The following is a 27746-nucleotide window of genomic DNA, read 5'->3' as shown; positions in this document are numbered from 1 at the left end:
GGGGGATAATGGAGGAGCTCGTTACTCCACCTGTGACGAGTTCCTTTCATTCTGCTGCGACTCGGGTTTCCCCTGCTGCGTACTCGCTCGCCTTGGGAACAGAACAACCGCCCGCAACCTCCAGTGGGAGAATTGTTAGCGGTGCATAGCTGCTACATGCATGTTTCACGTTAATGAATAACCCTTGAAGAAATTTCACTTCAAGAGAAAGTGACTCATTTGTCAATTAATTTCTTTGTAATTGTGGAAAATGTATTTCTGATTAGGATACCTGCTCCTGAATGTTCATTCAATTTTCCCCAAAAAGACCAGCTTTGAACCAAAATAGTGGATTTCCTGTTAAATTTTCATCATCATATCTAGCTAATTTCGGGTTGATCGGTGAAACTGGTGCCGTGAACAATTTTTTTCTTATTTTCCATGCCTGTTTTTCATGCAGCTGCATTTCACTTACTGACCCGTAGCTTGTTTTTGTCTTCCAGCACAACATGCCCTTCTGGAGGATCTCCAGCCACTCGGACCTCATGGCCCTTCACCACGCCCTGGACCTGGAGTACCTGTAGCAACGTTCACCTCGCTCAGGCTTCTGCCTTTACCAGATCACTTTTGGCTCGGTTCCGGGTGCGGGGAAAAACCCAACACAAAAGGCCCGTTGTGCTACCTGTGGCGTCTCATCTTTCAAGAGAAGAGGAGAACGGTCAAATGTGCTGACGTCCAGTCACACTTTGTCTTAACACGTTTTTTTTTTTTTTTGTTGGTTTGTTGTCGTCGTCCCGAGAGGTGAATTTTACAGCCGTGGTTACTGTGAAAATGGACTGCCTGGACTCGGTTCGAGTTCACTCCCTGTGAGGCTTCCCGGTTCCTCCGTCCCCATCATTCTCCCCGCCAGCGCTTCTTATTTATGAACTCCGTAAGAAGGCGAAAAAGACTCGTTCCTGAGGAATTCCCGGGCTTTTCTAATAATTTAAGAAAAATGACAAAAAACTTTATTTACTGAGACAATCGTGTACAGAGGTGTTTTTTTTGTTTTGTTTTTTGGTGCGTGTGTAAAAGTTTGTAATCACTGGACAATTCCTTCCTTATATCCAATGTGCTCTCAAAGAAGAAGACAAAAAATGTGGCTTTTTTATTGAACAAAAAAGCTTGTAAAAGTGTTGATGATGTGTTCCAAGTTTGTTAAGTAAAGGAAATATGTAGATAATTGCATTTTTTGTGTGTGTTTTGTCAAGATCAAATATCATACACTTTCCCACCACATGATAAATGCCACAACTTTTTTTTCTATTTATTTTTTAATTATGAGGTGTTGGGTATAGACATTTTGAGGGAAACAAGAATTATTCCATATTGAAATAAGGTTCTAAAAAAAAATATTTAATGTGGAAAAAGTGAAGTGTAATTGGCCATGCTATTTGCATCGCTGATAAATAAAATCCACAATAAAATTAACTGTAATATATACTTTTCATTAAGCAAAATGTCCTGCACATTTAATAAATAATACAATTTAAAATATTAATTTAAAGTATCTGGAATGCTGGGAAAATGTGCATTTGTTGTCATGAAATACATTTAAATCCTTTTAAAAACGCACACACACACACACACACACACACACACAAATCATTACTGATTTTTAATTCACACTTTAGACATGTCCAAGTCAAAACTGTTACCTTGTTAACATTACACCCTCTGAAAATTTTGGAATATTCCACGTCATGTTCCACAGGAAGTAACATATCATTCAGATCCTCCACAAGGTCACAAGTAAGTTTGCTTTGCTCACATATTTTTTTTCTATTTAATGATATTTCAATTGCAATGGGGTAAAAATCTAAATTATGCTTTGATGTTACGTGTTCTCCTTTTAACTTTTTTTCTCCTCGTTGAATCACTGTAATATGCTTATTGTCAACATGCTAGTTAGCATAAATGCTATATGGTCATATTTCGTGTATTTGCCACTTGTCCTTGACTTTTAATGCTAAAACGCACCGTAGGTTTGATTTGGAGGTATATTTTGAGGCTCTCTTGCCTCGTTGTTTTTTCGCGTTCGGACCAAATAAGCTATTCTTATTTTAATTTTTGATTTTGACACGTGTCAGGAGTTGGTTAATCCCTCCAGGAAGCAAATAGAAACTGGAGCTGGTCGACGTCTAGACCAAACAACGGGCCCATATGCTAATCCTGTCTATTTAAATCAAATGCTTCTGAGTGTTTTTTTCAAGTGCCTCATCGCTATTTGTAATGCAGGATTCTACATTGTGTTCAAATCATGCAGAGATAAACTGCAAAAAATAAAACATCAACAATATACGATGCCCTTCTACGGATGTAATATTGTTTATTTATAACCTATTAGACCATTTATGTACTCTGATAAATCTGAAGTTATTTATTGTAATAGATTAATTTATAGCTCACATTCGTTTAAAAAAAAATACATAAGAAGACCTTGGGGGGGAAAAAACATAACAAAGCACAATGTTGAGAAAAATGCATCACAAGTATTTAATAAAAATGTCCAGCCCTTCTGCAGAGTGTTTATTTTTCATCCAGGTAAGCTTATTGAGTTTTACGTTTAAAAGCAAAACAAAACAAAAAACACACAAACACAATTGGAGGGATATTTTCTTGGAACAATGACTGGTCAGGTAAGTAGCGTGTGGCGTAAAAGCATCCTCTGCTACAACATGTAACACAAGCCTGCATGGGGACAGCCAAAACCGCATGGGAGAATTAAACTTGAAATGTTTTTTACAGCCACACCGTGCTCAATATGTTCATCCATTGTTTTGTTTTTACATGGAATGAGGAGCATTGGCCGGGTGAGCTGAGTATGCCTGCCAGGTCCGGACAAAGTAGTGAAGCTGGACAAACCGCCGGAATGCACCAGCACAATGAAGACTAATGTGCTCCCCCCCCACCGCTCTCGAGCCCCCCCCACTTCCGAACAGCTGAAAGATTGTCCCGAATGACTGTCACTCCGCTGCTATCTCCCCGGCAAACACCGGAGGTGGGTTGTCTTTGATTGCTTTTCCTGTTGGTCATTTTGGTGCCATCCCGACAAACGCAGTGGCAAAAAAAAGTTATGATGGTTGGACACAGTTGAGCATTTGTGCAGCAAATGTTGACAGAAGTCAGTTAATCATTTTTATGTATTATATATACTTTGTGCAATCTTGAAAAAAAAAAATGTTTTTAATTAATTATTTTCTGCAATCCTGACAAACAAATGTATCCCGAAATCAATCTTTGAAACTGAACTAAAAAACAAAGTAAAATTTATATATTGAGGTACAATAATTTTATTTAACACAATAACAAAAACAAAAAAAATAGTTACCGGTATGTTGGGCAGTCTATCATTTGTGCAGCAAATGTTTAAAAAAAGTCAACAAAAAAAAAGAAAAGTAAATGATTTGAAAAAAAATCTATTTTCATATTATTTTTGCAATACTGACAAACAATATTCAAGAAAAATATAACCTTGGTGAAGGCACTAAAATTACAATAAAAATCATGCTGGACAAATTAATTTTATTATTTTATTAATTTATTTTTAAGGAAACAAAAGGGGAAAAAATGCCCTTTAAGTTTTTTTTAACAGACTAATCCTGATAAACAAATTTTCCCACCAATTAATCCCACCAATTAAAAAAAAAAATTGTATTTATTTTTATTTGTAATTTATTGGAGACAGCACATCAACCTCATAAGTCCAAGGTCAGCGTACCAATCCGGACTCGGGCCTTCTTGTGCCAAAAGTCAAATAAATTCCTGTGGGAATCAGTTCATTCATTTTGATTCGATTTTGCAGAAAACATAGCCTTGGCAGGGGTAATAAAACATCCAACCATCTTACAAAGCTTTAATTTTTACCCTGAGAGAATTCCCAAGCAGGTTCAGTTTTGGGCATTCCTGACACCAGGACATCTCAAGCCGCCATAAAAGCGCACTAGTACAATAAACAAGCCAATGGTGATTTACTAGCTGGCCCAGACACTGATTTCATGCAGATTTCCTCAGCGGGGGCCTCTGGCTGTGCATCACAATTGAACTTAGGTTGTGTTACATGCATATCAAACCTCCCTCCGACAACATGATCTGCCACATCTCTTTACGACCTATTAATAGGCTTCTTTGCTGGCTAATGTGTCGCCACTTTGGTTAGGGAGCTAGGGTGGGGGAATTAGGGTCCGTAAGTCGGCAGATGTTGTCCTTTTGTGGCAGAAAGAGGATGCCGATGGGATGGCCGGGAATTTGCTCCGATCGCCTTTCTGTTGTCTGATGTAGATGATGAAATAGCCACAAATGCGACTGGCAAAAAAAAAGGGGCCTCAGCAAAAGTGAAGCTCACCAAGACTGCTCAAAACTGGGATTTAATGCATAATTTTAGGGTACTAAAGGTTCCCCATAATGAGTCCTGAAAATTACAAGGCCCTCCTGGCTGATTCAGGGCCGCTATTATAGCAACGACTGTTGAACTCATTAGGGGAAACCGTGCACCTGAAAAAGTCTCGGGTAGTGAGAGGGCCCCAGTATGGACCAGCGTTGACCGCCCTGATACACGTCTGTGGCATGGCTGACCTAAAATGTCTTTCAGCAAAAGGACCCCATAACGTTAAAGGGCCTACCTAGTGAGGCATAAACATGCGGCGGGACATTTAAACAATTTTAGAAATTGAAACGTTCATCCCACCTCTCAAAAGGTAGAACTGATTACCATATTTGGGTGCGCTGTAGTCCAATGTAGATTTGAGGGACTAGCTGATTTAGAACCCTGGAAAACATTTCAGACTAGTTACGCACCTGAAAAAGTAGGGGCTACTCAGAGGTTCGCTGGTGTTAAAAAGGCCCCAGTAACAGGGAGACAACTTGGGGCCCTCTAAAGTGGGGTCTAATGCCCTTTTCTGGGTGCTTCAAGCTACAGTATAGTGGATTGTGGACGCATCAAGGCCCTCTTGACTGGTGCAACTGTACACCTGAAGAGGTGGACCAATGGAAAGCAGGAATGCTACTCTTTCCTTCTCGTATGGTGTTCCACAGGGTTCTATTTTGGGGCCCTTGCTGTTTTCATTGTCTTTGCAGAAGAAAATATGGCATTTCCTGGGCAAAAAGGATGCTTCTATGTTCTATATATTCATTTATTTTATCTCTAAAAAAAAAAAAAACAGTACCTACATAGCATAATGTTGTGATCTGACAAATCAGAGCAAATATCCTGTTCATTTTGAACAGTATTACATTAAAGCATAAAGCAAAAAATGACTATATTTATATTTATAAGTTTCTATTTCAAGATTACATTGGTAAAATATTTTCTTATTCCAAATTCTTCTCAGATCAGATTTTACTATTCCATAGATTTTATTGGTGCACAGGTCTGCCAAATCCAAGGTCATATAGGTTAATGGAGTTTCCTAATTCCAACATTATATTAGTGCCAGTTTCTTAATCTCAAATTCAGATTGATGCTAGAAGTTCCCTTAAAATCTTACAAATGCTAGATCTTCCTAATTGCATTCATTTTGGTACCAGAGGCTCTTAATTCCTAATCAAGAGAAGCTTCAATAGGTGCTCTTCATTTGTTCAGATGGTTAAAAGTCCCTCTCAACATTCCGACTCTTGATGTATTCTTGCATGGCTTTGGTCCTGTCCGTCACCCACCTGGGTAGTATGTCCAACGTCTTGAACGTGCGGTACTGGGAATCCAAAGCTTTGGCATGGTCTTCATTGGTCTTCTTGGTCACGTAGTCGAGGTAGTCCTCACTAACCCCCGTGGCCATGAGCTGGTTCAGCCGATCCTGCTTCAGCTCCTCCATCCACGTGTCCTTCTGCTTCCAAAGTGCTTTGGTTCGAGCGTAGAAAGTGAGCTTTTCCTGACGTTTGGCCAGGGCCTCCTCCTCGTGCTCCTTCACCTGTAGGGTCACAAAAGACCAAGGATTTGTGTGCCAGCCCAGTAAAAATTCATCTTTGACGTCTAAAGTCGTCTATGGCAGTGAAAGTTACCAAAAATGTTGACTCATTTGAAATATACGGAAGAGCCAATGAAGAGAAGGACAAAAATGGTTGACAGGATTCTGACTTTATTCTCAGAAATCTGATTTAAAAGTCAGAATTCTCACTTTAATCTCAGAATTCAGATTTTATTCTCTCTTACTTTAAAGTGAGAATTCTGACTTTATTCTCAGAATTCTGACTCCCCCCACAATTTATAGCTCCACATCACAAAGTCAGAATTCTGAGATTAAAGTGCGAAATCTGAGATTAAAGTCAGAAATCTCACTTTAAAATCAAAATTCGGAGATTAGAATTCTGACTTTAATCTCTGAATTCTCACTTTAAAGTCAGAATTCTGAAATTAAAGTCAGAAGTGTGACTTTGCTTTAATCTTAGAATTTTGAGAATAAAGTGAGAATCCAGCCAACCTTTTTTTTTTCTTCACTGGCCCTAATCCTCTTCCGTAGAAATCTTACTCACCTGCTGCATGATAAACTTCAGGTGCTTGTGGCCATCTTCCTCGCGTTTCTTGTTCTTCTCAGCCTCCTGGGCCAGGGCAATCTTGGTGCACTTCAGCACCCTCTCAAACTCCGCTCTCTCTCGGCTGTGCTCCTCCTCCTCGCACTCCTTAATCCAGCGCCTCTGCTTGTCCCGCTCGGCCTGGATCTTGCTGTGGAGGATCCAGCGGTCCAGGTTCAGGATCTGCGTGTCCTTGGCCAGCTGGGCCTTCTCCCGTAGGCACTGGTATTCTAGGTAAACCTTCCTCTCAGCAATCTTCTTGGTCTCCTCCTCCTGTTTCATGGTGAGCAGATCCCTCTCCTGGATCTGATTCCTCAGAGGCTGGGCGGCGTTGATTATGTCCTGCTTCTTCTGAGCCACATCCTTCAGAGCCTGCAGTTCTCTCTCAATGGCGTTGGGACCCCTGGCATTGGCGATTATCCGCTCGTGCTCCGGGATGCTGAGCACAACGGGATCGACGTCGGACTCGTCGCGAGGCATCCTGATGTTGTACAGGAAGCCCTGGTGGCAGATCACCGTTTTCTTTTGCCGTTTGTTACACATGGGGTCCATCTTGAATATATCTCTCTCTAACCACCTGATTGATGGGATCCTTGAATTTTTTTAGCTAAAATATGATAGCGTCGAGTTGGTGAATCCCTGACTCATGCCCCCTTTGTTACCATTGTACAAAGTGAGTTGCCAGTATACAAAGCGCCATCGTGAGCTGGAAGATCTTTAATAGCCAAGCAGTCATCGGGCGACATCACTATTACATCACAACATAGCTTGATTACAAAGCGATGAGATGGGGCCCATCATGTGATATCACATATGTGACGCCTTCGTCGACTCAATGTGTTGACATCATGCCTTATTCATTTGGAACTATGTGGTAACCTTGGAAACAGCTGGGGATCTATTTAAATCGGCGTCGACACTGTCCTTTAAATTATTAAGGTTTGTGTTTGTTTCTCAGAAACGGCAGTAATATATTTCCTGACCTTTTAGGTCAAGATTATTTACATTATGTATATGCCATTAACAATTATTCACCATTTCATAGTCGATTACCCTATACCTCTTATTAATGTTTGTACTTTTAAAAGGTGGATTCATTGAATTCAGTATTTTTTTCTAATTCCAAGATCTTATTATTGCTGGATTTTCCTAATTTTAATATGTTGGTGCAGGCCAGAGGTGGCAAATCCATGTCCAGAAAGTAAAAACCCTGCTACAGTTTGGCTTTAGCCCCTAGTGCTATCTTGCTAGCTAGCTCCCTAGCGGGTAAACGAGCACCATGGGTGCTAGCTAGAGCTAGCTCCTGAGCAGTTAAACGAGCACCATGGGAGCTAGCTAGGGAGCAAGCTAACTAGCACCTGAGGCTAGAGCCAAACTGTGACACGGTTTTTACTTTCTGGACCTGGATTTGCCACCTCTGGTGTGTAGGCTTTTCTTAATTCTAAGATCATGTTGGTGCTGAAGTGTCTTAAATGGAAGATCATTCAAATGGCAGAATTTTACCAATTCTGAGTTCACATTGGGTCTTTTTTCTCTCAATTCCAAGATCATATTGGAGTATCTGAATTTGAGATTAATTCGACAGGTGGGTTTATTAAATTAAATAGACCAGTACAGTTTTTGTGAAAAAGGAAAATCATCGTAATAAAACTAAATAAATACTACAATTTGAGTCATGATTGTAACGTAAGAATGCAAGAGCATAACTTGCTCCATTTACTCTCGTAAGTTTCCACCCAGGGGATTCTTCAGTTTGGTAAGAGCCATCATCATACTACAAAAGATGACCACGCTTGATTTTGCCTTTATTTATTCACTTTCTGACACATAAAGGCTGCGCTTAATCATTGGATGGCCTCACGTGTCAATCATAGCAGCACCCGCCCACTACTCTCGATGTCACTCACAAATGATCCAACCCCCAACCATCGCACTTATGGTGACCCGGCCACCAAGATTTCTCTGGACTTTGGACTTGCCCTCTTTGCGACGCCTACAGGCACTGCTCATGCACTCATTGGACAGTTTCGTGTCAATCATGGCAGCACCACCCACTAGTCATGATGTCACTAACAAAAGATTCAGCCTCTCACTTGCTTTTCGGGTGACCTGACTCCCATAATTCCCTTCTGACACCTACAAGCACTGATTATGAGACCAGACAAGCCTGTCAGTTAATCAAAGGTTGTTTCCCTCAATTTCTTGAGTAGCATCAAAGTTAGGGAAGACATTCGGGGGAATTCAAGGATGTTCAGGGTACAGTGTAGATTTCTGTGACATCATGTACGTCTTTGATGCCTTTGTGTCTTTGACAGTATAAGTCACCAGTATTGGACTTGGAGAGGGTCTAGCATGTACACCATATTTGTTTTTCTGTATTTGTGATTAAGGAGTTTAGTAAGAACAATGGCGAGCTCAAGCACAGATTCTGATTGTATCCTTAAGTGGAAGAACAGGAGGCTGGTGGAGAAACAGAGTGAATTCAATGACCTGTGGACAAGTGACATCCAGTCACGGAATGAAAAGCTCGAGGCGGTGGAAGCCCATCATCGGGTCCTTGAGGAGAAACTGGACACGATCAAAAAGGAGAATGTGGAATTAGTCTCGCAGCAGAAAGTCTACGAAGCCAAAATCTTTCTGCTGACACAGAAGAGGGGTCTCCTGGAGAACCAAGTGACCAACATGAAGGCACTGGAGGCCAAGCTTAAGAAGAGGATCGTCAATCTGGAGGAGACCGAGGGTAACTTGGAGAAGAAAGTGATGACGCAGGCTGAGAAGCACAAGGAAGCCATCCTGAAGACGGAGGCCACGATCCACAACGGGTATCGTGATAAAGAACGGGCGCTGCAGACTAAGATGAACGTGCAAGACCGAGAGATGGAAAGCATGGAGAAACGTGTACAGGACATCAAAGATGAAAACAGCACGCTAAAAAATGAATTCAAGCACGCAGAGCAACGGTACGAAAAGGATCGCGAAGCGCAGCAAAAAATCACAGCCAAGATCGAGTTTGACTACCAGATAGACATGATGACGATAAAGATGAAGAACAAGGTGCTGACGAGCCGAGTGGCGACGCTAACGACCACCAACGAGGACAAAATCAAAGAGAATGAAACCCTGAAGGACAAGCTCAAAAACAAAACCCAAACACTGGAAAAAAAGCGAGTGGAAAATACCGACATGCTGCTCCAGGTCGAGACATTGACGGAGAAGCTGAAAAGGGAGCAGAAGCGCACGTCCCAGTTGACTGAGCGCGTGACGCGGATGGAGAAAGAGGTGGAGTCCACGTGGAACAAGTACGAAATCGAGCAGAAGGCTCACCAGTTCACCAAAAAACACACGGGTTTGGTACTGCGCAAACACACTGACCTGGTGGACAGGATTAAGTTCCTTGACCACCGCATCAAGAGCCAACAAGCCAGCATCCAGAAGCTGGAATCTCAAATATCCGCCAAGTCTACCTTCATCCGCAAGATCAGCCTGGAAATTGAGACGTCCATGATGCTCGTCAACGACCCCAAGAAATTCATCAAGGCCATCACCCGTATAAAAGGTAAACTGTTCGCCGACGACAAGGACTTGCATTTGGTGGAAACGGCCGAGATGGTGTTCCAGGCCGTTGAGACGCAGAAGCAAAGGTTTGACCGCTACGAGACGACCATCCAAAACCTTCGCAAGCAGATCAAGCATAAAGAGCTGCACATGCATTATCAAATCGAGAAAATGGAGAAACCCCGTAGCGAACTCATCAAGATCGTCAACGAACAACGACGGGAAATGCTCAAGCTCAAGATTGAGAATAACCAACTGAATCACACGCTTCGGGAAGTCAATAGCTACCTGCCTCAGAAGGTCCAGGTGTGGGTCAAAGACAGGATGAGCGGGATGGTCACGACCGTGACCCCAATTCTCTAGAACTGGTGGTGGGCAACCACCTTGCAGTGCACGTTCAACTTCCTTTTTATTACCAAAGATGCAAAATGGAGCCCTGGATGCTTTTGAATGGCCTGATGGTGGTAGGCCAAATTGTCTTAGCCCCTGGGCAGAGGTGGCAAATCCAGGTCCAGAAAGTAAAAACCCTGCCACAGTTTGGCTTTAGCCCCTGATGCTAGCTAGCTGGCAGGTAAACGAGCAGCACGATTAGCTAGAGAGCTAGCTACTTTCTTGACCTAGATTTGCCACCTCTGCCCCTTGGGTACGCAATGTTTTGGTGATGGGGCACATTTTTGGACAGTTACAAAATTTTGGACATACCCAGAGTCCAAAAAGATGTTTGGCTTTGATGTGTTGTCTTTGGACTTCTAATATTTCCAGATGATCACCACCATTGAACATTTTATAGTTTTTTTGGCCTTATTAGTCATGGTTAAGCTTTTGGCTCTCTCTCGTACAGTTGACAGTAGATTTACGTGTATGTCTATGACCCTCGTCTGTACGGTCACATTGGTTGATGCCCCCGCCCGCCCCCTCGTCCCAATCCCCAACCAATCCCACTTTATGATGGAAACCGATACAAACACGGTGATAGGGTTTCGTGATAAATTATTCACGCTACCAATGCTCTAGCGATGCCTTCTTGGCGCTGTGGAGAACGCAATAAGACAATGATTGCCATATTGGAGGATCGCCGTTCTGTAGATTTACAGCCTGCAGGGGCGCCCGTCCCATCGGCCTAATGTCTCCAGCATCTGCCGGGATCAGGCCTTTAATTGAAAAGAATTTGTGAAGCGAAAGTCGGGGAGGGACACACGGTCCGAGTCGTCCCGCGAGAGTCGAGTAATGAAAAGAAAATAACTCCTCTCCTCTTTTAGTGCCTATGGAAGCCATAAAGAATAACAGGACATGGTGATATAACAGCGCGACGAGTGGGTGCGGGACTTCCAGCCAAGTGGAGCATCTGCTAAGACGGTTGCCGATCGGATTAAACGTTCCGGCCACTTTGCCTGCGGGACAACCTGACGGTGACGCTTCATAAAGCATCCCTTTGTCAGATTTATTTAGACATGAAAGATGTGTTTCTACTTTAGTGTCGCCCGCTCCCCGCGTACCTTTTTCTCCCCCCCCCCGTAAAACAAACGGGCCGGGCGGCAGACATCCTGGAGGCCGATAGAGGATAAGTGATGAGTCTAGCAGGATCCCGGGCAGAATAACAATGCTCACCTTTTAATGTGGCCGCGTGCTACCTTTGGGAGTCTGCACAGTGGATGCAGGCATATATGGGATGTGTTTGGGGGTTAGGAAGCCGAGAAATAATGCATAGAATGGTGTTTTTGTGGCACACCTTTTTGGTGGGTACAACATTTTGAGTTGTGTGCCCAGCAAAATGTTCTTAAAGTAGGGCCGAAATTTTGGGAAAAATAATTGAAATATGTTGTAATATTTGAAGAATTAAGATTTCTTTCCCAATTCAATATGAAAGACTTTACAAACAAAATAAATACCAACAGATTTTTTACGTTTTGGTCTTTTAGGTTATTGTTGTGCTAAAATAAAAGCAAATGAAACATGAATTAATATGAAAGACATTTAACAATTGTTAACTTCCTAAACACTTTGACATGCAGTCTTTTATGTGTTCATGTTTATAATGACAACTTCACAAAATTTGACCAAATGGTGCTTCGCTTTCCAAGGTGTACCACATAATTGTGAATTAAATTTGTTTGGATTGCAATAAACAAGGTGAATGACGTGGCGTCCATTGCAGCCTGAGGTGACAGCTTTTCTGCCTGCACTCACACTACTCAACTACATTATGCTCTTTCCATCCACTTTACAAAGAAGCAAAAAAATAATAAAAATGGTGCTGCGTGAGCGCTTTTCACTCTTGTTGAAGTTGACGAGTACGTACACTGGATGAGGCCATCGGCCAAATTGTTTTTAGGACCGTTGGGAATCATCCACACCCAACGCAAACAGATATAGATTCGCAACATCAACAAGAGAAAGGTGAAGCCAAAAAGCCAAAACTACAATAGCACATTATAGCACATGACAAAATATAAGGTTTCTTGTTTTATTTTCTTAAGTAAACAATTGTGTAAAATTATTTGTGTATATTTATGTGCATGTGTATATGGGGTCCGCCGACATTGGGAGAGCGCCGGCGTGGGTGTTGACTTGTCAAGAGTGCAGAGCTGCTGTGACAGAATGTGACACAGGATCTGGGGGGGATGCAGGGAATCCCCCCCCCCCCCCCCCAACCCCCATAATGCGGACGGCCCGTAAGTAAATCCCAGATTTAATGTCGGCCATCACACAGCTGCCAATAGCAAATGACACAGCTGGTACAGCCATGACTGGTACCCATCTACCCCCCTCGCATTCGCTGTCAATCACCTGTAGATTCACAACACAATAGCGCCATGGTAACAGCAGATAATGCACACCAATGTTAATCATTTTTTTAATCCCCCCGCGTGACGTGCAGCATGGTCAGACGCGACTGAACGAGACAATGCAGCACTTTGGACATTGTGCTGCTCATTTGCTGTTTTTCAATACCACGTAATTTCAGTAAAGGTTTGTACTTTATACTGTAATTAGTTTGATGCTACTTCATTCAGCTTATTTATGGAAGTTAGCATTGTGTGTTAGTGTTAAGATAGCAGAATTGGTGGTTTGGTTTGATACACTTTAACTGGTAGTGGCAAGAAAATTTTTGCTAGCAATTCCGAATTAGGAATTTTCCAACTTGTGAGCCATCATCATCAGATGTTTCTTTTTTTTTTAAGTTACTAGTTGATAATGAACAATTCTAAACATAAAACAATTACATATTAGCCAACAATTTTGTCTTAAGAATGCCCCCGTTAGCTTAACGCTAACATAAAATGGAAAACTGCATTCACCGGCGAGCACTGAGCATCTGGAGTCAGTGTTATAACTCGTTAAGCAACAGATTTGAACACATAGACAACAATAGTACTAATAGAAGGATATATTTCTCCTCTGCAAAGAATGACCAATATTACAGCAGCATCCATGACTGCATTATAGTGCCACCTGGTGGCCAAAGTGGGCACACCAGAAGGAGTAGCACAATGAATTGGATTGAAGCATTTAACCATAATGCACAAACTATTTAATTATTTCAGTTATGTTGTGACTGTTTTTATAAAGTATAATATAGAGTGTCTGTTTTTTATAAAAAAACATTTTTTTTTACAGTTTTATTATTTTTTTAAGGGCCTTAAGATTTACCAGTAAGAGCATAAATGGACAAGCATTTCAATTACTTGACGACATTGTCACTCCTGAGTGGAGCTGACTGCCTCTGATCTTAACCAGAGAGTTTTTTTTTGTGTGTGTTTGGAGGAGGCCCCGGTTCAATCATACTTAATCACACACACGCATCGAACACACACACATCTCATCAAGGTCGTAAGCGCTGCTCAGACCTGACAGGTAATGGTCCTGTGGTTTGGACACCAATCAGTCTCTGAAAATGTTTACATTTCAAACATGCTGCATGTTTTTGGACACTCGGGCATACATTACTCCACTCGATTACGCTTCGTTTTCATATTCATGTTGCGTGATGTCATCAGTCGTCGCTTTCGTGCGCCGAACGCTCTCATGCTTGCAATGTTGATGTGTTTACGCTCACTATTTCCATCTGGTGTAGCCGGAACAATGGGTGGGCAACGGTGGGCCCTGTGGGGGGAAGGGGTGCAAAGTCGCGCTCAACTTGGGTTCCGTGATTGGGAGGCTGGGCTTGATTATGCCGGACTGCGGGGGGGAGGGGGGTGGGTGGGGTGGGGGGGGGTTCCTTCTCTTCAAGGCCATTATCAAGGTTTGGGATGGAGCAGACTTACTATATTATGTTGGATTTGAGGTGGTCACAAAACCGAAATTAGAATAATTTTCTTTAGAATTTAGTGTGTGTGTGGGGGGGGGGGGTCAAAGGAAAATTACACAAGAAATTGTAAGTAATTGATGTCTAATTAAATCTGTGGGGGAAAAAAATTATCATTAGGGGTGTCAAAATTAGTGCGTTAATTTTGAGTTAATTTAACGTTCCTTTAATTCCACAAAAAATTTTAACGTGCAATTAATGACTGCACAAGGGGGGGCCGCTGGAGCCTATCCCAGCTGGCTTCGGGCAGTAGGCGGGGTACACCCTGAACTGGTTGCCAGCCAATCGCAGAGCTCTTAATTTGAAAAGAAAAATGCACTGAGCTGTCACCAACATCTTACAAATGCAATAATGCCATCTAGTGGCAGAAAAATTACCAACACAAAGCACACCTGTTTTTTGCAATACATTACATATTTTTAATTTTATGAATTATTAAATTACTTTATCAATGGCTAAAAGATGCAGCCATATTTATATTAGTTTAACATTTTTTCCAATTTATGTTAATAGTATGAAAACCTAGGGGAAACAAATATTTTGTTGTGCATATTATTGTACATTTAGAACAGATATAAAATTTGTGATTAATCGTGAGTTAACTCTTGAAGTAATGCGAAAAATTACAATTACAAACATTTATTGCCTGACACCACTAATTATCATGCATAAAATGCCAACAAAATTATAGTAAAATATATTTAATTTCTTCATATTTCAACTATGGCAACAATGACCAGTGACAATATGGAAATATCCCCGTTGTGGTCTGTGTTAAACCAGTGCACCCATTTTGGTTAATTAGATCTTATCCAAATGTCAGCAAACTCTTACACGTTCCAAAATGAAACCCTAAATAATCATTTAGATGTCAAAGGAAAACTATTACTACTGCGAAGTCAAGTTACACCCCCTGAGGACGAGTAGCGTAGGGCGGGGGGCTGATACTGATGACTGTGTGCATAGAGGGCGAAAGAAAGCAAAGAAACACGGGCGGGATGAAAGGCGGCGTCGCTCCCTTGTGATGTCGGCTGCAGACGTCGCGGGCCCTGGCGTCGGGTAAACCGCCACCCACCCCCTTCGACTGGCCGGAAGTTGCGCGTTTCCCCTGGCGACAAGCTCTTCCTGCAAAATAAAGAAATGATTAGAAAGATGACAGCTGGGCCAGACGACTGGAAAGCCCAAGAGAGGGAGTGAGTGTCAAGGGGGGCAACCAGCCAGCATTACATTTACCCCCCCCTCCCCTAGCTTCTCCTGACTGATCTTATGTTTTTGTCCATATTCCATTAATCTTTCTTCGGTTTCCTTGGAGCATAAATTGGGTCGTTTCTTTACTAATATACATATATATATATATATATATATATAAACAGTAGCATCTATATTGTTTATTTATCCTAGACAATAATTTGATGCCGGGTGGACGGTAACTCTGACACTTCTCCCCCCCCCCCCCCCCCCCAAATTATTTGTCGAGATTCAAGGGCCTAAGGGTTGGTGCTCCGGGGGCAGCGACCCCTGGCAATCCCAGCGTGTGGCAGCCAAAACCGGCCCCCCCGCACCCCCCATGCGATATGGCCTTGTGGGAGCCCCACATTCCATGGCAAAGTCCTCCTCTAGCATTTCCTGCAGAGGACTTAAGGCAGCATTAAAAAATATTCTGTGCTTAAGGATGGATTTTATCTCATGTCGACAATAATGCTCTCATTTAGTTGTTTTATTATATCCTTGTACAGACACTAAAGCCCATAAATGTCCATATCCTGGCAAAATGTTGTCAAAGGGATTTAAAAAAAAAAAAGTTTTAGTCAGGCTGGAACTCGCATGAGAAAAAAGCAAAAGACGTAAAGATTGATAAGGAAATGTCAGTATTAATATCGGAAATACTAGCATCTATTTGACGTGATATTGTATCCATCATTATAGTACGACATTGATCTATGTCTGTATTTACTGTTGGAGTGATTCAGAAGAATAAATATAGCCAATGAATGAGAGTGAAGAGTTGGCCGTGTTGACTGAGGATAGTGCTAGCTGTTTGGCTAAGTGGCTAACTGTTAGCCAATCTGTGTGTTGAGTTAAAAGAATAAAATACATGAAAATAAAATTAGTATATTAATTCAAAAGAATAAAATACGTCAATGAATGAGAGTGAAGAGTTAGCCCTGTTGACTGAGTGTAGCGTTAGCTGTTTGGCTAAGTGGCTAACTGTTAGCCAGTCTGCGTGTTGTTACTTGGCATAAGTTGTGCTCTGCTCAGACTGCTCATGAATAAATTTGTGTTACATATTCGTTTTCTTATCGTCTTTTAATTTGAACCCTGCGATTATATCCTTGATCACCTTTGGAGGGAGTACAATTCATTCTAATTAGCAGCAGTAGGCTATGTTAAATTAGCGAACGATATTTACGGTCCAATGATTTAAAAGTTGACGATACAGTGAAACCGTAAAAACAGAAACGCAATATGGCGAGGAATGACTAAAAGCTAATTATCAGCTAATAGCTAGCTATTAGCAAGTCAGCTAAATCAAGTCAGCGGACCTTTACAGTCACATCTCATTGTGTATGTTTGCGCGTGTGTTTGTCAGTGACTCGTCCAGGTGTCACAAGTCTGTTGCCGTGGCGATTAGTAGTGACATAGGTTAACACCTGCTTGCGCTCACTCATGGAGATTAATGTGGCTTCACACACACACACACAAACACACACACGTACAAAGAGAGGACCCGTGTCCCCTTTAATGGTCACTGATAAAAGACAGGCTCCATCTTTGCTGCTACATTTAGACATTTTCGAGCGCCGCATGACTATCAAGCAGGGATTGTCCCGGCTGCATTGAATTACAAGGCATGGTCGCTAACAGGTAGACAAATGTAGGTTTGTCCTGACAGCCGATTGACGCAGAACGAGGGAGCGGAACGCAAACCGTCAATGGGACGCTCTGGGCGACGGCCAGCGGCGCTTGGCGTCCTATTTGCGCTTTCGGGATCGAATGAGCAGATGTGGCGGCGACTGGAGGGAATCTGACAGCACCATCAATCTGTCACGTACACCCGAAATGCTTCGTTCATCCGCTGACTTAACAGATTAAACGTGGGCTGCTGACGCGGTGTGCTTGGCCACGCCCCTGAAAACGCAAACTGGCCAATCACAACGCAGAATGAAATGCAGGCCTGGGCACTTTCCTGGCGGCTCTTTTGTTGTTGTTGTTCAAGCAAATTAAGTAATTTCCGCAGTTCTCAATTATTAAATAATATATATTTAAAATATATATATAATAAAAATATATATACTAATTATAAAAAATAAATAAATATACAAGTATTTTTCACACAAAAAATGGTTGGCTCCCGAAATAAAATTAAAAAAAGAGGGGGGGGGGCTGTTAGTACCATATAGTTTATTGAATCGGTCACAAACAACACACTTGTAAAAAAATAAAATAAAAATAACAATTCTAGCCAGTTAACGCAAAATGCTAACATTCCGACACTGGCACGAATTTAAGCAGGCTAGTTTGTTTAATTTTCTCCATAAGATCGGACCTTTTAAACTGTACAAGTGTTTAAAAAAACAAAAAAAAACATTCTAATCCTTAAATGGTGATGGTCGTGTGCAGCGGTATAAGGCCATTTGACTTTGGACCTGAGTTTTAATAGTTTTTAAGTGGCCAAAAAAGCTCACATGGTACTATTTAGTTGTTCTTTTTGTTCCTAATAACCGTTGATATGCGCTATTAGAGGGTATTCACTGTGTAGTTTGTGCTTAGATGAAAGCGTTGCTTTGTTTACAGGAATTGTAAATAATGAGCATGCCACGGAAAGCATTGTCATCACTGTTAAGACCCGCGGGAAGAGGAAAGGATGCAGGGACGCTTAATAACAATGAACAAATCCGCATGTACGCTTCACTGAGCGGCCAGAATGTCGAAGAGAGGAAAACAAGCGGCCCGGGTCTAATCTGTGGCAATCCGTGGCATTGATTATCTTCCCCGGAGAATATTGTGGCTTGACTGCATGCTTTTTGTTTTCTTTTTTTCTTATTATTGGAAAGTGTTTTGAACAACAGGAAAGCAAAATTGTGGCGCGCCAAGCAGTTGACTGCGGCGAGCTGCGAAAACCACGTCGCGTTGAACGTATCCGGCAGACTGAACATGACTAAATAGGGATGTTCGATAACACTTTTTTGTTCAGACCGATACCAGTACGCATGGATATGGTGGCCAGTGATGTATGGATTAAAAATATATTTCAACAGCATTTTTTTTTCACATTTAACTTTTTATTTTTGTATTTATTTTTTATTAAAAAAAACTTTTTTTTTAATATTTGTTATTTATTATTCATTTATTTTTCATATTTTATATAAAAAAAGTATAATGTATTTTCCTTTGTTTTAAATACCTTTTGAAATTATTATTTTTTTAAAATATTTTTGTATATTTTATTTAATTGTATTATATTTCATACTCTTAAGAAATGTGTTTAATGTTTTGGAATGCTAAAAAAACTTATATTTTTTTCAATAATTATTAGATTATATTTTTCTTTGTAAGGTGCATTAGTTCATATTTTAAGTAGCATTTTAAGGAACAGTGTTTTATACATTTAATGTGCTTCTGTTTTGTTGCATTGTTATTTTTTTATCTGTAATTACTTTCAATTTCACATTTTGATAATAATTTAAAAAAAATTAGCCACACTATCATTCACCAAACCTGGCGGGGCAGTGCCTGAACTGCCCCCCTGTTATGTATGATGAAAAAAATTGGGAAGATGCCATCTTTTGCAGGCGGCGGGAAAGGGGGTGTAAAACTTGTCACGCTATGTCACCCCAACAATGCCGCATAGCAACAAAAAGGCCTGAAGAATATTGTGCAAGAAGCCTGCGGGCAACCAGCACTTCTACTTTTCTTGTGAATTATTGCTGCCATTCATCACGGCTGTCATGTTGTGCCTTTCACACAGACTAGGAGAAAGGTGTGAAAAAAGGTGATAATAGCCAGCAGCTTCAGGATGCATTGTTAGCTTTCGCCATAGAAAAAAAAAAAAGGGCGGATGTGGGAATCAGCCCAAGGCGGCGTCCAGGAGACAAAGTCCAAGTGACACCCGAGCGTCAGCCCAGCCCGTCACCAGCCGTATCGCTGACAAAGACGCCGGCGGGCTCACTTTTTTTTCTTCTCGAGACTGTGACCTCTATTACTAGAAGCAAGTCTTGTGCTTTTAGGTAGGGTTGAACGATTTTGAAAAATTATCTTATTGCGATTTTTTTTCTTCAATATTGAGATTGGCCACTGGGGGCAATATAATGAAGTCATACAAAAAAAGAATGAAAAAAAATACACTCAATCGCATTAGGATACATCTTTTTTGTGCTGGTCCATTCTGAAGTGTTTTGCTAGTTTTTATTGGAGGTGGGGTGTTTGCGCATATCTGCATGAAGATAGACAGCCTGTTGCTGCACATGAAGTGGCAGGTAGAGCAACAGGAGCCCAACGTGGGGGGTGCACCGACTTGCGCTCATCAGTCATCGTGCGCCGCTCTGCCCTTGTCGCTGCTAAAAATTGAAGCTCAAGTCGTGTCCTATTTTGGTTTGAGGAACAGGTGACGCCGTCCTGCCGCGCTCCACTGGCCTCATTGCCAACCTCGCCACCCACTCTGCCCGTGCGCCGCGTACCACCCCTCTCGAGGGCAATGATGACCTAACTGTCTAAGAAAGGCAGAAGGGACAAACATGGGCCAAATGTCAATATGGGTCGTGGTTATTGTTATCATTACTGGGCCTACAAAAAAGGGCTTTGTTTGGCTGAACGTAAAGATGAGATGTCACACCAAAATAACATAGAAAAAACAAAAGAGAAAAAAATAAAATTAAGCTTCAATTCAGTTCAGTTAATTTCTGCCAGTTTTGGCACTATTACAGGGAAAGTAAAAAAAAAACACACACACACAAAGAAATGATTAATTTTAATATTTTAATTTTTCTATATTATTTTATTTATTTATTTTAATTTAATTTAATTCCATTCTGACAATTCTCTGCCACTTATGGAGAACTAAAAATAAAAACACTTCATAAAATCTACAAAAAAATAAACAATTTAATTCAATTCCAATTTTTTTTTTGAATAAAATCAAATAAAAATAAACAATTGAACAGAATTATTATTATTTTTTTTAAATGCAATTACATTTATTTATACCTCTTCAGTCACCACTTAAGGGAAATCCCACAATAAAATTTAATTGATGAACAGATATGAAAAGTAAACAACTTGATTGAATTAATTTCAATATTAAATCTGTATTTTAATAATTCATTAAAATTACACCTCATAACAAATTAAATGAAAATAATCAATTGAACTGAATTAATTTCAATATTATTGTTCCATTTTGTGCTACTAAAATATAACCAAGCTATAAAAAATATAATCAAGTGGAATCAGTAAAGCTGCACAATAGAATGCGAAACAAATATCATGCGTCTCGCTTCAACAGACACTGTCTGGTTTCCAGTTGCCGGTAAACAAACAGCAGGACGGCGGTCAGCGTGTCCCACGTGACGCACCTGCGCACACTCTACACGCTCACGCCACATTTACATGCTGCTCAAATCCTATTCAAATATCAACACAGTCCGTGTCCTGTAATGATGTGTCACTTTGTGTACGGCGGTGCGCAAAGACGGAATTAATCAAATGAGCGCTGGCCTGATTGCTTGATTTGTTTATGGCACGGGAGATAACATTGGACGTGAAACACGAATCCCCAACTACTCATCCTTAAAGTATTCCTAGCCGGCGTCAACGCAAATATTTGCTATCCTTTCCAGTAGTTGTGCTGCAAGCGTCGTTAATTGACTTGGCATGTTGTTTATATGTTTGCCTGCAGTTTTACAATGATTTATTCCATGTGGAGGAGCCGTAGATACGCGCACGGGTAAACGATAGCGCAATCTGGGATGCTTACTTTTAAATAGCATGCTTAAGTGCAAAAACTCTGCTTTGTTTTGACGTTTGTTTTATGTGCGGGTACACTGTCGAGAGATTGCGCCGACTTTTAGCAATGTAGAGAATCTTTGATGTGGTGTTTTTGGCCAATTTGACTCTTTTTAAACTGTTTGCGGTGGAGGTGGGGTGCGCCAACTCTGTTGGTTGTAAACATTTTCGGGAGAGGCCGTTCTCGAAAAGGGATTTCCCAGGGGTGCGCAAATATTGAAGAGATGTTAGTGGTTGAACCAATTAGTCGTTTAATATAGGCTAAAGACAATAATAAGAAAACTAGAAGAACTAAACGGCTGTATATATTTAACGTGTGTATTTTTCATGTTAAAGGGGAAGTCAACCCCAAAAATATATTTTTGACAATAATAAGTTCTATGCAACCTCACTCGTCTAAATACGGTATTTTGGTTAATATTGCGTTAGTGGAATATGAGTTATGCAGCAAAATCCAGCCGTTGTTATCCATATCAGATACAGGTGAGCTGTGATTGGTCGTTGCCTGAGCCCTGAGCAACTCTGATGTCATCTTCAGTCGACAGCAAAATGGCCGCCCCCTGAGATGGATCAAAACGGCTGGATTTTGCTGCATAACTCCACAAAAGTAATATTAATCAGAATGTCTTGTTTACACTAGTGATGTCGCATGTAACATATTATTGTCAAGAAATGTTTAAGGTTGACTTCCACTTGAACACTATCAACACAGACAATAAAACAACTCTTATCAAAGGGGGTGAAAAGACGCTATAGTGGAGATAAAAATGGCTCAATGAGTCAAGTATCCCTTTGAGTGGTCGTCAGCGCGCCCTCCATTGGACAAAATTAGCAACAACAGTTGCGTGTTCCGTCCTCAACGGCCAGATTGAACCTCCTGATGGACCGCTTATGGCCCACAGGCCCTACGTTTGACACCCCTGATTTATAGTGTAAATGGTGGCAGTGTAGAATAGACATTGCTTTCCGTAGCAAGCAAGGGCATACGCCGATTCAATCGAGATGTGGTATGAAGGCAGTGAGTGGCGTAAAAAGTTCATGACCCTTGCACAGTGAAACTGGCGAGAGTCAATTTGTAAGGTAAAGTAAAAATGTCCAATAATAATACCGTTGGTATTCACAGGTCCGTTTCCCAGAGGTATGTGATAGGGGCGAGCCAAGAGGAAGTGGTGCTCCCCCTGGACAACAATGGCCCTCCACAGATCCCCCGCCAAGGCCCAGCCAGTCATGAAACACGGCGTGGACGCCATTGACCTCGGGGTTAACTCTCCTCAGGTAAGCAGCGGCGGCGGATCGCGGACAAAAGGGCGCTTCTCTTACAGGTGGACCGGCGCGGCGTATCCGCCTTCTCCCGCACTGACAGATTTTCTAATTCGCTGCAGATTCCCATAAGAGTGGGTGGCCCGGGCCAACAGTGGGCCCATTCATGCTGGGTGGGACGGGGAGGGTGGGGTGTCGAGGTGCGTAAATGAACCGGGATTAATTGAAATGAATGGCTGCGACATTTCAATAATGTCAATCAAGGCGTGAAAACGTCAGGGTCGGGATGTCAAGTTGTCGTGCTGATTGGCTGATATTCGGATAGGACACACCTGGAATGACTTTTTTTCTAGAGAAGAAAAGCGCTTTCGCGCATGGGTGGCGCTATTCGCGCTATTCTGGATTCCAAATAGGGATGTGCAGGTAAGGTAAGGGGGTGCGTTCCATTTTTTGTACGGGTGATTATTTTTCCACAAACATTTTAGAGATTGAATTTTTGCCAGGGAGAATGAAGAAGTCAACTATGTTGGTTTTCATTTGATTTGAAATATTGTGAAGCTATACAAATGGCATGTTAACTCATTCACTCGCAGCCATTTTCACTGAAGCAACCCCCTTTGCTCCCGGCTGTTTTGACAGATTTTGCAAGTCCCACAGAATAGTGTGTTCTATTGCTATAAAAACATGGAACCTACCAAAAGAAAGATTAGAGTCTCTTCTTTTATCAGGAAAAAAAAGTATATTTGTATCTGTTTCCGTTTTGCAGCAATTAGCATTAGAAAACAGCTAAGTTTCAACACTATTCACATTCCTGTTGAAAACACTGTTGCGACATAAGCCTGGCTAATCTCTTATACTCTGCTGCCACCTGCTGGTCGTTTTCTGTAACCACTACCATTGCTTTAAGCCACCTCTCCATGTCAGAAGCATCAAATCATTCTGTATGCTCTTGCATAAAAAAAACCATAAAAACGTATAAATACGTTTTTGCGAGTGAAGGACAAAATATTAAAAAACGTTACACGTTTTGGGGTTTGAAAGGGGAACACAAGGCAGTGGAGGCACACACACACACATATATATATATATATATATTATATAAGGTAACTTGTATTGCTCTGTAGCCAGGACACCTCTTTGTCATCGGTGACATGATGAATTATCCAGTGAGGAGGCCATCTCATCATGCCGGCCATTAATATCTAAACAGCTTGTGTCTATGGAGATGACACAGAGGACAACAAAAAAAGACAACAAATAAGCAAGCCGTTATGTACTCAAACCCAATTGAAGCGACTTTGTTTTGTTGCGTGATTTCGACTGCGTATGGTAAAGTGGTGGCGCGCCATGTTCACCTTCGTTTTTTTTATGCAACCCCCAATGAAACAGCCGTCATGTCAGTTTGGCGAACCCGCGGACAGGATACTTCCTCAGATTAGCCTGGCTGTTTACACAGTCTCCCGGTAATCTGGGCCACAGGGGAACATACCTGTACTGTGTCAAAGGGCCGGCTCCAGTTACACACGGAGAGCCAGCGTGGAAGCATACAACCGTCCGGGGAGGGTCCACGGGGACTGGCCTGGCTCCAGGGAGGTTGGCAGCGGGCACAGGGGAGAAATGGAGGCCTCCGTGCCAAACAAGGGCATGTGTGTTGTGCACTTTTCATTTCCTCTTCTTGATTTTTTTTTTTTTGCTTTCTGATGCTTTGACGTCTTCTTGACAATGACAACTGAAGGAGAGGGCACAGTGAATGGGGAGTAAATGCTAATAGCCAGTATAATAAAATAAATAAATAATAATAATACATTTTATTTATAATGCCCTTTACATTGCAAGATCTGAACGTTGCTGTGCATTTTTATTTATTAAAAAAAAAAGTATAATATTGAAATAATAAAAACACAAATAAGAAGGTCCGAATATCTCAGTAAGCTGTGGAAATGTTTGTCTTTTTTTGCAGAGGATAAAGAATATATATGCCTGTGAGTATAGTGATAGACCAGAGGTGGGCAAACTCGGTCCTCGAGGGCTGGAGTCCTGCAGGTTTTGGAGGTTTCCCTTTAAAAAACACAAGCTGATTCCCATCAACAGGATCGTTATCAGGCTTATGCGGAGCTTGCTGATGAGCTGATCATATATCAGCTGTGTTGGGGAAGGGAAACATCCAAAACATGCAATTTCGCATGACTTAACTCGCTTTTATTCCTCTAAGCACTTTGTTTTGAGTTTGAATTTAAAACTTCTAATAACTAATAATAATGTAGTTTACTGACTATGAGCAGTTTTTTTGTGATTTTTGGAAATGTCATTAACATGCTAACGGTTAGCATAGTGATCTTGCTGAGTCATTTACAGTAGCATTAGAATTCTTCTTCTTCTTTAGTGTCTGCATGACTGACTATACTGCCCCCTGGTGGCCAAGGCGGGCGCAACAGACGGTGCTGCACAATGAATGGGATTGGATTGTAGCATTAAATCATGATGTACAAATTCAAATCAAATTGAACTTTTATCTCAAGGCACTACTGTATTGAAGCCGCAGTAAAGTCAATATTTGTAATTTTTAATTTCCTGACCTGTGAGTAAGAATACGCGACAGGCAGATGGGTCTGGACTAAATCACGTGCGCCAAGGTGAAAATGTGGCCACCAGCGCGAGTGGGACTAATCCAATGCAGACCTGTATAGCACACTATTGTGGGAGGGGGGAGGCGGGGTATGGGGGTTGTTCAGGTGCAAACAATTGCATCGGCTGTCAGTGAGCTGCCGTGATCTCGTTTGATATCTTAATTGTGAGTCAATCCCAAAGCAATTCTGGCTACGGCCCGCTTCGCTTCCATCTGTCAGGATTCCTGAACGTCTATATCTCTCGGATGTGTGTGTGTGTGTGCGTGCGCGCGCGTGAGTTGTCTCCAGCCCGTCCCGCATCTCGTAGGGAAATCGGCCCTGATTGCTGCCATTTCCGCTGACTTTTAACGATACGGGTCGGTTGTGGGGGGAGCGGGCTAATGCTGATAATTGCCACGTTTCAAAACTACTGGACTCCCAGCACCACCCAAAGTCTGCTGCCCTCCTCCTGCCTCGTCGGTTCAGCGCTATTAGCATGAGAGCGGAGAGCGTGTCAATGTCGATTCAGCTCCACTAGTCGACATTCCCCAGATCCCCGTTCGTACCTCGCCATGTGGTCCCGAGCCCAGTGTATCCACATGTCCATAAGCATCTACTATAGATGGGTGAAATTTTCGATTTGCGTAGTTTTTACCATAACTTTCCAAAAACTTCTGACAAATTTTAATTTGTCTGAAATTTTCAGATATACAGTAAACCCCCATTGATTTCCTTTTCACAGATTTTTTTTGTCCAGTTGCAACAAATTTTGTTGCTCAATTTTGAAGTAATTCCACTGTTGGCCACAAGATGGCGGTACATTATTATTTAACACTGTAAAATTGAAAAAAAGAGTGACAACAGGAAGTATTTAGTATTGAGTAAGTTCAATCAAATTTATTTTGTGTTAGTCGTTAGTTTTTTAAAATAATGAACATTTTAAGAAAGAAAGAAATTAAAAAATTTGAAAGAAAATCTCTACAATTCCCCCAAAATCTTTTTTTCTCAAGATTATATTGCGGATTATTTATGTATTTATTTTTTACAGTTAATACTTCTATTTATGTTTGAGTTGAAAAATATATTTTTTAAATCAATAACAGTAATAAACATACAAAACAAAAATAAAATTAAAAAAAACTACAAAACCAGCCAAATTCAAAATTTTGGTGCAACTCTCATTTATATTGAGTGTAATTCCACTGTTGACCATTAGATGGCGGCAAAATTTATTTTGAAAGTATACGTTTGAAAGAAGAAGAGCGAAAACCAGGAAGTTATTTCAGCCCAGAATAGTTTTTGTTGAAAATTATTGAATGTCGTTCAGCTTTTTTGCTTCCAGAAGGATTGTAGTTTAATATTAGAATGTGTCTATACATTATTTGAGCATAATTATTAATGTAGATTGTGAGATAATGTGTTTGTTTTAAACACAGATTTTTGTGTTATTCATTGCTCTCGCTCTCTCTCAATAAATGTTCAAATGTGATTGTATTATTTTAAGGTGTGATGAAAGATCTGAAAAAAATGAAGTGACGTAAATGCGATACAAACATGCCAAGGAATTATTGTAATCCGGTATTTCTGTAATTTGATTATTGCGGGGGTGGTCTGGAACGTAACAGCAGACGTAACTGTCACAGCGCTTGTATCTTAGATTTTTTTGCTCGCAAGTAAAAGCAAAAAATCACAAAAACGACAGCTTGTATCTCAAAGAACACGGAAATAGGGACACTCTTGGCCCTGGTCTCCAGAGGCGCCATTATGAAGAGATAACTGTCCAGCGCGTTGACTGCTCTGACTGATCGGCCGCCACGAGGCGACTCCTGCCTCCTGATTCTGCGCCGCGACTCCTCGACCCTTTCGCAGTGATTTATGTGGCCCCAGGAAGCCGGGGTCTATTTGAGGGCCCTGCAAGGAATGAAAGTGTTACCGGTGGGTGTCGGGGGCGGGGGGAGACGCTCGGGGGAGAATTATGAGTTTTTTCAGCTGAGTGGCCGGCTTTGGTGGAGAGTGGGGGGGGCGGAGGCAGACTGGGATGTGTTGGTTGGGGGGGGGGGGGGGGGGGGTCCTCGGAGCCCGCAGGCTTGAACTCCACAGCTGAACTAGTGACCCTGACAATCCATCAGTGCTGTGGTGTGACAAGGCAGGGGGCATGTGACAGAAGGGGGGCAGACTTAGCGACGGGTACAAGGGACTATAATGGACACAAGGGGGAGGGGCAATCCTCTAATTTTTATTACTTTGCAAAATTTCATAAAAGTTTCCTTGGATCATCCACCATTACTTATTAGAAAATGATCTGAAAAATTCCAAGAAAATTCAAACAAATTCCTGTAATTTTGCACACACAAAAAAAAAATGACAACGCTAGAATATTTTGCTACAAAATTGCATCCCTTTATTTTCTCAACCGCTTATGATTGATCATGAGAAGTTCACCTTATTGTGCGATCCACATTCAAAGGAAACATTTACTCTGAGTAATGATT

The 27746-nt window shown here is 41.5% G+C and overlaps 3 protein-coding genes across 5 annotated transcripts in view; 2 read left to right on the top strand and 1 right to left on the bottom strand.

Moving 5' to 3' along the window:
* Nucleotides 1–1201, top strand: part of eya1 (EYA transcriptional coactivator and phosphatase 1) — a 49613-nt gene extending 48412 nt beyond the window's left edge. For all 3 annotated transcript variants that reach the window (XM_086066212.1, XM_086066211.1, XM_086066210.1), the window contains one exon: nucleotides 483–1201. In XM_086066212.1, the coding sequence (XP_085922338.1) occupies nucleotides 483–563 (81 nt within the window). In that variant the 3' untranslated portion in view covers nucleotides 564–1201. The remainder of the gene's footprint in view (nucleotides 1–482) is intronic.
* Nucleotides 1202–1742: 541 nt separating this feature from the next.
* The window catches only part of tram1 (translocation associated membrane protein 1), a 47472-nt gene continuing 21468 nt past the window's right edge, over nucleotides 1743–27746 (top strand). The window contains exons 1-3 of the mRNA XM_086066088.1: nucleotides 1743–1770; nucleotides 2819–3019; nucleotides 22512–22663. Of these exons, the coding sequence (XP_085922214.1) occupies nucleotides 22577–22663 (87 nt within the window). The 5' untranslated portion in view covers nucleotides 1743–1770; nucleotides 2819–3019; nucleotides 22512–22576. The remainder of the gene's footprint in view (nucleotides 1771–2818; nucleotides 3020–22511; nucleotides 22664–27746) is intronic.
* On the bottom strand, nucleotides 5308–7223 carry LOC147155953 (uncharacterized). The gene is made up of 2 exons (XM_086066392.1): nucleotides 6487–7223; nucleotides 5308–5924 (listed from the first exon to the last, which is right to left on the bottom strand). The coding sequence occupies exons 1-2, from the start codon at nucleotides 7075–7077 to the stop codon at nucleotides 5604–5606; spliced, it is 912 nt and encodes a 303-aa protein (XP_085922518.1). The 5' UTR covers nucleotides 7078–7223; the 3' UTR covers nucleotides 5308–5603.

Source organism: Leptonotus elevatus, chromosome 21 (genome assembly GCF_054856555.1).
Source record: "Leptonotus elevatus isolate MCC_2025b chromosome 21, RoL_Lele_1.0, whole genome shotgun sequence".
Taxonomy (NCBI): Eukaryota; Metazoa; Chordata; class Actinopteri; order Syngnathiformes; family Syngnathidae; genus Leptonotus; species Leptonotus elevatus.
The sequence above is the reverse complement of the archived record's forward strand: the minus strand, read 5'-3'. Positions and strand labels throughout refer to the sequence as shown.

Coding starts and splice junctions, on each gene's coding strand:
- LOC147155953 (XM_086066392.1), bottom strand. CDS start 7,077: ATGGACCCCATGTGTAACAAACGGCAAAAGAAAACGGTGATCTGCCAC. Junction 5,925..6,486: donor TGAAGTTTATCATGCAGCAG/GTGAGTAAGATT, acceptor GTGACCCTACAG/GTGAAGGAGCACGAGGAGGA.